The 12,570-nt window shown below is 37.4% G+C and overlaps 2 protein-coding genes across 3 annotated transcripts in view; one reads left to right on the top strand and one right to left on the bottom strand.

The window, feature by feature from the left end:
* Positions 1 to 12,570, top strand: part of MYOM1 (myomesin 1) — a 152,268-nt gene that overhangs the window by 10,336 nt on the left and 129,362 nt on the right. For both annotated transcript variants that reach the window (XM_058438577.1, XM_032152705.2), the window contains exon 2: positions 11,249 to 11,389. In XM_058438577.1, the coding sequence (XP_058294560.1) occupies positions 11,249 to 11,389 (141 nt within the window). The remainder of the gene's footprint in view (positions 1 to 11,248; positions 11,390 to 12,570) is intronic.
* Positions 1 to 12,570, bottom strand: part of LOC116468711 (myosin regulatory light chain 12A) — a 67,939-nt gene that overhangs the window by 53,263 nt on the left and 2,106 nt on the right. The window contains exon 2 of the mRNA XM_058438579.1: positions 11,255 to 11,331. The gene's annotated coding sequence lies outside the window, so the exon portion shown is untranslated. The remainder of the gene's footprint in view (positions 1 to 11,254; positions 11,332 to 12,570) is intronic.

The following is a 12,570-nucleotide window of genomic DNA, read 5'->3' as shown; positions in this document are numbered from 1 at the left end:
TGTAGAGGTTTATTTCTGGACTATCAGTTCTGTTCCATTAATCTATATGCTTGTTCTTACACCAGTACCATAGTGCTACTGTTGCTTTATAAAAAGTTTGAAACTGGTGAATGTAAGTCCTCTTAGTTCTTCTTTTACAGTATTGTTTGCCTATGTAGTTCCTTCGTATTTCCATATAAATTTTAAAATCACCTTGTCAATTTCTACAAAGAACAAAGTCTACTGGGATTTTGATTAGGATCATGTTGAATCTGTAAATCAATTTTGAAAACAATGTATCATTTTAATAATGTTGAGTTTTCCATTCCATGAACATGAAATACTTATTTATTTAGTTGTTCTTTCACTTTTCATAATAATGTTTTGTAATTGTCAATGTACAAGTGTTATACTTCTTTGTTAAAGTTATTCCTTAGTATTTTATTCTCTTTGATGCTATTGTGAATGGAGTTGTCTTAATTTAATTTTTGGATTATTCATTGCTAGTATATGGAAATATAATTGATTTTTGTGTTTTGATTTTATATCCTATGACCTTGCTGAACTCATTTATTAGTACTAACAATTTTTGTGTGTATTTTTTAGGATTTTTCTACACATAGGATTATATCATCTATAACAAAAGGTAGATTTACATCTTTTCAATTTTTAAAAAATTAATTACCCTGACTAGAACCTCCACTACAATGTTGAACAAAAGTGGCAAGAACAGATCATTGCCTTGTTTCAGTCTTAAGAGGAAAATATTTGGTTTTTACCATTAAGTATGATATTAGGGGTAGATTTTTCATAGATGACCTTTATCAGGTTAAGGAAGTTCCCTTCTATTTCTATTCTATTGAGAGTTATTAATAAGAATGCTGACTTTTGTCAAGTGCTTTTTCTGCATCTATTGAGATGATAGTATGGTTTTTGCTTTTTATTCTATTAATATGGTATATTACACTGATTGATTTTCATATGTTAAATCAACCTTGCATTTCTGGGGTAATCTTCACTTGGTTTTATATGTTGCTGGATTCCATTTCTTAATATTTTATGGAGGATTTTTGTGTCTCTATTTATGATGGATATTGGTCTGTAGTTTCCTTTTATTATAATGTCTTTGTTTGGCTTTGATATCATGTAATACTGACCTTGTAGAATGAGTTGGAAAGTGTTCCCTTCTCTATTTTTGGAAAAAAAAAGAGAGAAATGATTGGTATTATCTCTTTAAGTATTTGATAGACTTCATTAGCGAAGCTATTTGGGCATGGACTTTTCATTGCAGGAAAATTTTAAATTACCAATTCGAGTTCTTTACTTGTTATTGATCTCTTCAGATTTTGTAATTTGTTCTTGAGTTAGCTTTAGTAATTTGAGTCTTTATAGGAATTTTCGTATTTTGTCTAAGTTGTCTAATTTGTTGGCATAAAGGCATCTACATTATTTCTTTGTGAGCCTCTTAATTCCTATAAGGTTGTTAGTGATGTCTCTTCTTTCATTCTTGATTTTAATAATTTGTGTCTTCTATTATTTATAGTCAATTTAGCGAAAGCCTTACTAATTGTCATGATCTTTTCAAAGAACCAACTTTTGTTTCATTAATTTTATTGTTTTTCTGTTTTCTTTTTCATTTATGTCCCCTCTAATCTTTATTATATTGCCCTTCTGCTTGTTTTGTGTTTAGTTTTATCTTTTTCTAGCTTCTTATGATGGAAGCTTAAATTATTAGTTTGAGACCTTCTTTTCTAATATAAACACTTAAAGCTATGTATGTCCCTCTAAGTACTGCTTTAGCTGTATCCCATTTATTTTAATAAGTTGTGCTTTTGTTTTTATATAGCTCGAAGTATTTTCTAATTTCCTCTGTGATTTCTTTTTGACCAATAGGTTATTATATTTGAGAATTTTCTAAATTTTTTTCTATTGTAGATTCTTGTTTAATTCTTCTGTTATCTGGGGATATATTTTCCATGATTCTAGCTCTTTTAAATTGATTGAGATTGTTTTGTGGACTACCATATGAACCCTCCTTGAGAATGTTGAAAAGAATAAGTATTCTGTTGTCCTTGGGTAAAGTACTCAAGAAAGATCAGTCACGTCAAGGTGATTGATAGTGTTTTGCAAGTATTCTATGTTCCTGATGATTTTTTAAATCTAGTTGTTCTATCAGTTATTGAGTGTGGAATATTGAAGTCTTCAACTATTATTTTTCAGTTTTATATTTCTTTTAATTCTGTCATTTTTGCTTTATGTATTTTGGGGATCTGTTGTTAGGTGTATATACATTTACAATTATTATGTTTTTCTGAGAAATTGACCATTTTATCATTATGAAATATTCCTCTTTGTCTCTAATAATATTTCTTGATGTAAAGTATATTATGTTTTTTTGTTTTTTTTTTTTACAAGACAGAGTCTTGCTCTGTCGCCCAGGCTGGAGTGCAGTGGTGCAATCTCGGCTCACTGCAAGCTCTGCCTCCCGGGTTCATGCCATTCTCCTGCCTCAGCCTCTCCGAGTAGCTGGGACTACAGGCGCCCGCCACCACGCCCGGCTAATTTTTTTGTATTTTTTAGTAGAGACGGGGTTTCACTGTGGTCTCGATCTCCTGACCTCGCGATCCACCCGCCTCGGCCTCCCAAAGTGCTGGGATTACAAGCGTGAGCCACCACGCCCAGCCTATATTATGTTTTATATTAATATAGCTTACCATTTGCATGGTATATCTTTTTTATCCTTTTACTTTAACAAATGTGTCTTTAAATTTAGGGTGTGCCTCTTGTGGCAGCATATAAGTGGATTAGTTGAATCTTTTTTTTTCCATTCAGTCTGACAACCTCTGCCTGTTCCTTGGAGTTTTTTATTCCATTTACATGTAATAAAATTACTGATATGGTTGTATTTATGTCTGCCACTTTTTTTAGTATATCTCATATCTCTTTAATTACTCCTTTATTGCCTTATTTTGTATTAAATGGAACTTTTTAGTGTATTGTTTTAATTCTTTTGTTTCTTGACCATATTCTTTGAGCTATTTTCCTAGGGATTGCCTTAGGAATTACAATATACATATTAACTTATTTCTATCTACTTCAGATAATATATACTCACTGAATACCAGTAAACATAGAAACTTTCCTCTAATATAGCTTCATTTCCTTCTCCCTCCTTTGCACTATTGGCAAGTATATTACAACTATGAATGTTGTAAGCCCAACAACACAAGGCAATGAGTATTTTATACAATATTATATCTTTTAAATAATTTAAGAGAAGGCTGGGTGCAGTGGCTTACATGTGTAATTCCAGCACTTTCAGAGGCCGAGGTGGGTGACTCACTTGAGCTCAAGCATTTGAGACCAGCCTGGGCAGCATGGTGAAATCCCATTTCTACAAAAAATACAGAAATTAACTGGGCATGGTGATGTGTGCCTGTAGTCCCAACTACTTGAGAGGCTGAGGTGGGAGGATGGCTTGAACCCGGGAGGTCGAGGTTACAGAGTTATGACCATGCCATTGCACTCCAGCCTGGGTGACAGAGCAAGACTCTGTCTCAAAAAAAAAAAAAGAATTTAATAGAATATATACATAAAAATTTACATACATATATGTGTATAAGCTTATATACATACAAATTTATATACATATGTATGTATAAACTTATATACATGTATGTGCATATACATGTGTGTATGTGTGTATGTACACACACTGTCTTTTGTATTTACCCAATTATTTACTTTCTGGTTGTTCTCCATCTTTTTGTGTGGGTTTAAATTACAATTAAATTACCTTTAGTCTTTTTTTTTTTTTTTTTTGAGACAGAGTCTCACTCTGTTGCCAGGGCTGGAGTGCAGTGGCATGATCTTGGCTCACTGCAACCTCTGCCTCCCAGGTTCAAGCGATTCTCCTGCCTCAGCCTCCTGAGTAGCTGAGATTACAGGAGTGCACCACCATGCCCGGCTAATTTTTGTATTTTTAGTAGAGACAGGGTTCCACCATGTTGGACAGGCTGGTCTCAAACTCCTGACCTCAAGTGATGCACCCCCTTCAGCCTCCCAAAGTGCTAGGATTACAGGCATGCGCCACTGTGCCCAGCTGGATATAGAATTCTTGATTAACATTGTTTTTCAGGACTTAAATATGTCATGTCAGTGCCATTTTTCCTGATGAGAAGTCTACTATTAACAGTATTATTGTTCCCCTGTGTGTAAAGAATCATTTTACTCTTGATGCTTTCAAGGTTTGTCTCTGGCTTTGACTTTCAACAGTTTGAGTTCGATATTTCCAGGTCTATGTATCTTTTTCTGTGTTATTCTACTTGGGTTTTTTGAGCATCTTGAATCCATAGATTAGTATTTTCATCAAATTTTGGAAGCTTTAGTCTATTATTTCTTCAGATATATTTTCCTGCCCTTTCTCTCTCTCTTCCCTTTCTGGCACTGCCATTACTCATGTGTTAGTATGTTTGACATTGTCTCACAGGTTTCTGAGGCTCTTTTAATTTTTCTTTATTCTTTTATCTCTTTGCTTTAGAATGGGTAATTTCTATTTTCAACTTTATTGATTCTTTCTTCCCTTATCTAACATCTGCCGTTGAGTCCCTCTAAGAAATTTTCATTTGTTATTGTACTTTTTAACTCCAGAGTGTCCTTTGATTTTATTTTATAGTTTATATTTCTTTGTTGACATTCTGTATTTGTTGAATCATTGTTGTAATACATTCCTTTAACTCTTTAAACATGGTTTCCTTCAGTTTTTGAACATATTTATAATTGCTGCTTTGAAGTCTTTGTCTGCTAAACCCAACATCAAGGACAACCCAGAGGCAATTTTTGTTTACTACTATTTTCCCATTGGTGTGGGTTACATTTTCCTATTTCTTGGCATGTCTCATAACTTTTATTGTTGTTAAAAATGGGATATGTCAGATAATATATTGTTATAATTCTGAATTCTGAATTTTCCTCAGAGTGTGTTGTTGCTGTATTTTGGTTTTGTTTTTTGTTTTTTGGGTTTTTTTTTGTTTGTTTGTTTGTTTTTGGCTGGACTCTCGCTCTGTTGCCCAGTCTGGAGTGCAGTGGTGTGATCTCAGTTTTGTTTAATAATTTGGCTGGACATACTTGTAGAATCTCTTTAACTACTGTGTGGCTGCAGGTGTGTCTGCTCAGCTTTGTTTTTGTTTTTTAAATTCTTGTTCTCATTTTTAAGCCTGAATTCCTAGGAATCACACTGTGTTTGTGTAGATTAATGGCCAATGAGTGGTCAGACATTGTGCCCAAACAGCTCAAGACAGTAAATCTTCCACCCTCTGGCAGTAGATCTGAGTGTGTGTTGGGGAACACAGTTAAAGTGTGCAGGTAATTTTTTTTTTTTTTTTTGAGACGGAGTCTCACTCTGTCGCCCAGGCTGGAGTGCAGTGGCGCGATCTCAGCTTGCTGCAACCTCCACCTCCCGGGTTCAAGTGATTCTCCTGCCTCAGCCTCCGGAGTAGCTGGGACTATAGGCATGCGCCACCGTGCCTAGCTAATTTTTGTATTTTTAGTAGAGACAGGGTTTCACCATGTTGGCCAGGATTGTCTTGATCTCTTGACCTCATGATCCACCCACCTCGGCCTCCCTAAGTGCTGGGATTACAGGTGTGAGCCACCGTGCACAGCCTGTGTGCAGGTAATTTTTAAGTAAGTCTGGTTTTGCTTAATTCCAGGCTCTCTTGCCTGTCCTCTGCACACGTTCACAGGACTACAGTCAGCCAATGATGTGTGGAAAACTTGGCCCTCTCCAATTTTTCCCACACATATATGTATGGAGAGCTTATGAAGGACCCTGTGACTACCTTATTTTCCAGATCTTCCTGGTAAATTTCTGGCTGATCTACCAATCTGCTGCTTGCCCCAAGCCTGACTGTAACCTCAGGCTAGCTGAGCTGCTGGTCTTCCCTTGTTTGTTTGCCACCTAGATTGCTACTGTGATTCACAGTGCTGCTGGATGTGGGGTTTTATCATATTGTGCCCCAAATCAAGTCAGTCTTCCCTGGCTGCTCCTTTTCATGCCTTTTCTCATTTTGGTTGAACTACCTTATGGACTAAGCTGGGGGTAAGGGATGGGAGAAGCCTAGGCAGGAATGACACGCAGACTCCCGCTGCTCATACATGAAGTTCAGTTGTTTGTTTGTTCTATGAATAGCCAATTCTCAGTGTAGTGTATGCCTTTGATTGATTTTCAGAGCCCTGACTGGTTATTTTTGACAATGTGTTGTATATCATCACTGCTTTGGGGAGAGGAACTGAGGAACTACTCCTTCCACCATACTGGAAGTCCCACCTCTGCATCAGTCATTTTTAATCATTCCTCAGCTGATTCTGATGTGAAACCAGGGTTGAGAATCCTTGAGCTAGGGTTTTATTACAGGAGAATAAATCTTTTTTTCTTCTTTTTTTGAGACGGAGTCTTCCTCTGTTACCCAGGCTGGAGGGCAGTGGTGCAATCTTGGCTCACTGCAACCTCCCTCTTCCGAGTTGAAGCAATTCTCTGCCACAGCCTCCTTAGTAGCTGGGATTACAGGCGCCTGCCACCACGCCCAGCTAAGTTTTGTATTTTTGGTAGAAACAGGGTTTCACCATCTTGGCCAGGCTGGTCGTGAACTCCTGACCTCGTGATCCACCCACCTCGGCCTCCCAAAGTGCTGGGATTACAGGTGTGAGCCACTGCGCCTGGTCATAAATCTTTATTTCACTTCATTTAATAAACATTTATTGAGTTATGTCAGGCACTAGGCACAGTGCTGAGAATATAAAGATCACTGAGACCATCCCTCTTCTGGAGTAGTCATAGGCAGTGGGAAAGACAGAGAAACCAATAATGCAGCCTAACCCTGAATACATAGGGATGGGTAATGCTGGCTTTGGTAGCACAGTCAGCGGAGACAATGCCCACAGTTCATCCTTTCTCTGAAACGTGCTCATAGGCTGTCAGAATGTTTTCAGAAAGTAACATAGCCATTAAGCAGATCTATACTTCTCATAAGCATGAACACATTTATTCATCCTAGTGAACCTGGAACAATTTCCCCAAATTATATGGTGATTATAAACATAACTTTAAGGGGCCAGCATTTTACTTATGTTCAGTTTAATGAGTTTTTTTGTGCTTTATTTTTAGCTGTAACTGATGATTTCATAACTTCAATTTAGGTGAATACATTCAGGGAGAGCAAATCAACATCAAAGTCATCATGGGCAGTATGACATGGTTTTATGGTCTGCAAACTGGGGAGTCCACAAAGGCAAGCCATTGGAGTATAGAACGAAATAGTAACACTTCTTCTTTTTTTTTTTTTTGAGACAGAGTCTCGCTCTGTCCCCCAGGCCAGAGTGCAGTGGCGCAATCTCGGCTCACTGCAAGCTCTGCCTCCCAGGTTCCCGCCATTCTCCTGCCTCAGCCTCCCGAGTAGCTGGGACCACAGGCGCCCGCCACAAGGCCCAGCTAATTTTTTGTATTTTTAGTAAAGATGGGGTTTCACCATGTTAGCCAGGATGGTCTAGATCTCCTGACTTCGTGATCCGCCCGCCTCGGCCTCCCAAAGTGCTGGGATTACAGGCGTGAGCCACCGCGCCCGGCCTTAACACTTCTTTTTTAAAAAAAAAAATCAAGCGTGGTCTTTAGTGTTTTTCTATTGGTTGAATGCTTCATAAAATGAGACTATTTATACAGTAGTATATGGATAGAACTTACAAATAAACATATATAGGTAGTACGCCCCCAATTTTTTGTAATTGAGAGTACTTGATCATAAAAGTTGGAGACCCCAGCACTTCGGGAGGCCGAGGGAGGCGGATCACCTGAGATCAGGAGTTTGAGACCAGCCTGGCCAACATGGCGAAACTCCGTCTCTACTAAAAAGTACAAAAATTAGCCGGGCATGGCGGTGTGCGCCTATAATCCCAGCTATTCAGGAGGCTGAGGCAGGAGAATTGTTCGAACTCGGGAGGCAGAGGTTGCAGTGAGCCAAGATCGCGCCATTGCACTCCAGCCTGGGCGACAGAGTGAGACTCCGTCTCAAAAAAAAAAAAAAAAAAAAGAAGTTGGAGATGACTGGTATAGTGTAAAGAACACTAACCTGAAAATCAAGAAGAGATGAATGCTAGTCCCAGTTCACCACCAACTCACTGTGTGAGCATGGGTGAGGTGCAAACACTCTCCAGGCTTTGCTTTCCACATCTGTCAAATCAAGGGCCTGGTATAAATATCCCCGAGTCCTCTTTCAGCTCTGAGATTCTATAAATGGTTTTGTTCTTGCTTTTCCTGTTATGAAGCTGAACAAGCAGGGGGTTATAATATTTTCTATTCAGTATTTGAATTAGATGCAGGTGTAAGTCTACTTCTGAGTTCCTGGAATATTTCTGGAGAGTACATTTTGTACCTTGGCTACATCTCTTCCCTGTGGTGCTACCAGTCATAGATGTATGTGATAATGTCCTACACACTAGGATATGTATTTAAAATCTGTTAACTGTAGACATATTAACAAGGACTAGCATAATTGGTGGGGGAGTACAAAAAGATGTACCTAGATATAGATACAGTTGCAGGCTCATAGATACCTGCGCACACACACAATTAACCCTTGCCTTTTGCTTAATTTGATTGCTTTCATCAAAATTCAGAAAGCTTCAAGATTTAAGCTAAGTACATTACAAAACACTACATGTAGTTTTAATAGGTAAAGACTGACAGCAATCCATACATATTAAGTTTGGTATCTACTCAGAAACTGAGTTGTTGGCCTATTTTCAAAATTTAAATACGTAAAAGCCCAAGGGGTTAGCAAGCCCTTATTTAGCTCTTTGATTTAAGATCAAAGAAATTTAAAATCTACATATTCTATGTAACTCCTCTAGAAACATTATTCAGCTTTAAAATTTGATAGAGTAAGTTGTTGGACTTCAGAGTTCATGGATCATGACAAAATAGACTATGGATGGTTTTTCTTAAGATAATTATGCTTATTATAGCACAGTCACTTTCTTTAAAGTTTGTGTCTATCTGATTTAGTTTTGTTTGCTAGCCTCAATAAATAAATGTCTTAGCATTACTAAATCATCAGTTCGCATGGTATTTTAACATCTAATTCTTCAATACTCTTTATTAGAAATCAAAGGCTTGAAGAAATATTAGCATAATAAAAGTGGAGATCTTGCGTTTTCTAAGCAGTACTATATAACACAACATCATAATGCTTTTTAAAAATTCTTCTGTTCCAAATGAAATATGAAGTGGAAGCTGATGAAAGTGCCATGAGTCTTTAGCATAAAGTTCAACTATTAAAAATCAGCTCCTACATTGAAAGCACATACAAGAAAAAAAAAAAAACAGCTCCTGTGATTTACTTGTGAGAATGGAATACTCATATTATGGCACATTCTATGTAATAAATGCACTATCTTAAGAATTTGTCTTACAGGATAAATGACAGAAAAAGGAGCAATGCAATGAAAAGAATAACAAATCATAGCTATTTTGATGTAAATAAATGTCAAGAAATAATGAGCTCATGAGAATATGACTGTAGCCACTAGAATGGAAGTAAAGAGAGAAAAGCAAAAGCAGAAAAACAGGAGAGAAATTGGAAATTCAACTGTTCTAGAAACGGGGGAAAAAATGAAACTCTTAAGCCCCATAAGTATGTTATTTGGGATGCTAATGGAATAAAGAGGTGAGGGAAAATACCACTTTAAACTTAGACCTGTATAAGCACAGACTGTACTCTGTGACCTGCTGGGGTATAGAATGCAGTCGTTTTGCTGCTGCCCAGGACAGCCGGCCAGGAACAAATGTCACCCTGGCTTCCAGTTGGTAACCAATCCACAAGCTTGAATTCAAAGTTCTAACCTTTAGTTTTAATGCTCATCATAGAAAAAGAGATGAATATTCCCCTCTGAGGGAGGGGGGTAGATAGTGGGGAAGGAAGAGTTTGGCCATTTCCATGCGACCTCCCCGGAGGATTCAAGGGGCCGCTGCCTGCTCTGCATGTCAAAGCCCTGTGCTGCTTGTTTTCTCGCATCGTCATATATCCATTTTGTACCATGTATGTGCTTGGCCTCTCTTCTGCTTTTGATTAGGTAATCCCTTATGCTTTTTCAAATGATTTTCAAAGATTAGGAAATGGTCAAGGTTTGGATGGTTTGGAAGGTTTTTCTATTTCAAATGGGCAGCTTGGCTTTTCCCATGCCACAGTACCCCTATTCACCTTGTCTTTAGAGATTCTCTAGACAGGGGCTTTTAAAAAATATATTAACTTTTTTTTTTTTAAGAATGGTTTCAAATTTACAAAATAATTACAAGGATCGTGCAGAGAGTTCCCATACAGACCCCTATTGTTAACATCTTTCCTTACTGTGTAGATCAGGGACTTTTAGCCCCAAGTTCATGGATTGACTTCAGGGAGTTCATGAACTCCTGAAGTTTATGCCAAATTGTGTATGTTTGTATAAAAATGCATTTCATTTCATTCAAGAACTATATAAATTAAGACTATTCTTTTCATTTCATCAGTCCTTTTCCTCTGCTATCTCTGCTCTCATGTTTTCCACTTCTCTAGTCAATTTTTTGGTTTATTAGAACACTAACTACCTCCAAGTGCACATTTGTACCAGTGTGCATAGGAAGACAGAACTGATCAAAGGCTTCTTTATCACACCCTTGTGAATCACTGAGTCAATTGGCATCATGTGTTCCCATAAAATATATTAACTCTATTATTTAATAAGCCCCATGTCCCTTCAAAGGCAGGAGTTGCCTATAATACATAAAGGTCTCAGTGTAAACCAACGGTCCTACATCAGAATGAACCTATCTAGAAAAGTGTGCATTTTAAATAAGCTCCCAAAAGAATGTGGATGCACCATGTATCAAAACCATTTATATAGACTGCCTAAATTTCCAACATGACATTAACACAAAAGGGCATTTAGAACTATCATAAAAGCATCACTCTTTTCCCTTGAGACTTTAAGTTGGGGGAAAAAGCCATGCAATTACTGTAGCCATAAAATTATTATCACTATTTTTCTTTTCTGTCTGTATAGAATCCATTATTTGAAATCTTTCTAACTCTACTTTAATTGTAAAGATAAGAGATAATTGTAACATTAGAGATCTAGGATTTGGTAAAATTTCTCCCAAGTTAAAACTTCCTATATCAGTATTTTGAATATTGTAAATGCCTTTTTTTGTTACTGTCTGATGTTAGGTGGTTTATTTCAGACTTACAGATTCCAGTCTGCTGTTAGATGATTATTCATCCAAGTTGAGCCCCAAACCAAAGAGAGCCAAGCACAGCCTTCTGTCTGGAGAAGAGAAAGAAAATTTGCCCAGTGACTACATGGTACCCATTTTCTCAGGACGGTGAGTGTGCTTTTTCTTCCTGGCTTTAATTATTAAGAAGTATATAGTAAGTGCTATAGGAATAGCAGATTATAGTCATAATTGCTGTGGACAGATTATAGAAATAGCAGCTAACATTTATTGAGCACTTGTTAGATCATAGTAAAAGCAGCTAACCTTTTATTAAGTACTTACTATATACTGATTGAGTAAGATCTGAGGAAGCTTGGAACCCTGCACTGAGAGAGATGTGTTAATTGTGTTAAAAGGGACTTCCTTTTCAGAAATTTTGCCATCACGTAGGATGGCTACATGACAAACAAGAATGATCAGAACTTAATGCTGCTTATAAAACTAGCTGGAATGGGAAGTGGATCCTGGGATGCTAGTGATTGGACAGGACAGCCAGAGTAAAAAGAAAGCTTCAAAAACTACAAAATGTTGGGTGAATTTTTATTATTGCTTGTATATATATATATATATATGTATATATATATTTATGTATTTGAGATAGGGTCTCACTCTGTTACCCAGGCTGGAGTGCAGTGGCACAAACATAGCTCACTGCAGCCTCAACCTCCCAGACTCAGGCAATCCTCCTACCTCAGCCTCCCAAGTAGCTAGGTCCACAGGCACGAGTCACTGCGCCCAGCTAATTTTTAAAAAAAATTATTTATAGAGATGGAGTCTCACTATATCGCCCAGGTTCGTCTTGAACTCCTGGGCTCAAGTGATCTTCCCTGCTTGGCCTCCCAAAGTGCTGGAATTACAGGCATGAGCCACCACACCTGGCCTGGGTGAACTTTTAAAAAACACCCAAGATGACACGTTTAGGTAGCTGAAAAATATCTTGGTTATCAGTGTGGTTTTAATTATTATTCATTGGGGGAAAAAATCTCATCATAATTTGAATGCCTTGTTCAATGGGAAATAGATTGCTATTTACTTTGAGGTAAACTTCAAACAAAATAATCACTAAATCACAAGTCTGTGTGATGCCAATTTCTATCTTTATTACATAAACATTATTTTTGAGCAGTAATAATATTCAAAGGAATTCTTGAAAGGAAACTTGTCCTGGACACCAAGATTGAAGCTCGGCAGGAACTTTCTGGTTCATCTCCTGTTTATTTCTCTTTGAACAGAGAGTTAGTCCCATAGCTCAGGTGACACTCAAAATGAGGCCATCCTCTAAGAGCAAA

This window comes from Hylobates moloch, unplaced genomic scaffold (assembly GCF_009828535.3).
Source record: "Hylobates moloch isolate HMO894 unplaced genomic scaffold, HMol_V3 SCAFFOLD_5, whole genome shotgun sequence".
Taxonomy (NCBI): domain Eukaryota; kingdom Metazoa; phylum Chordata; class Mammalia; order Primates; family Hylobatidae; genus Hylobates; species Hylobates moloch.
The sequence above is the reverse complement of the archived record's forward strand: the minus strand, read 5'-3'. Positions and strand labels throughout refer to the sequence as shown.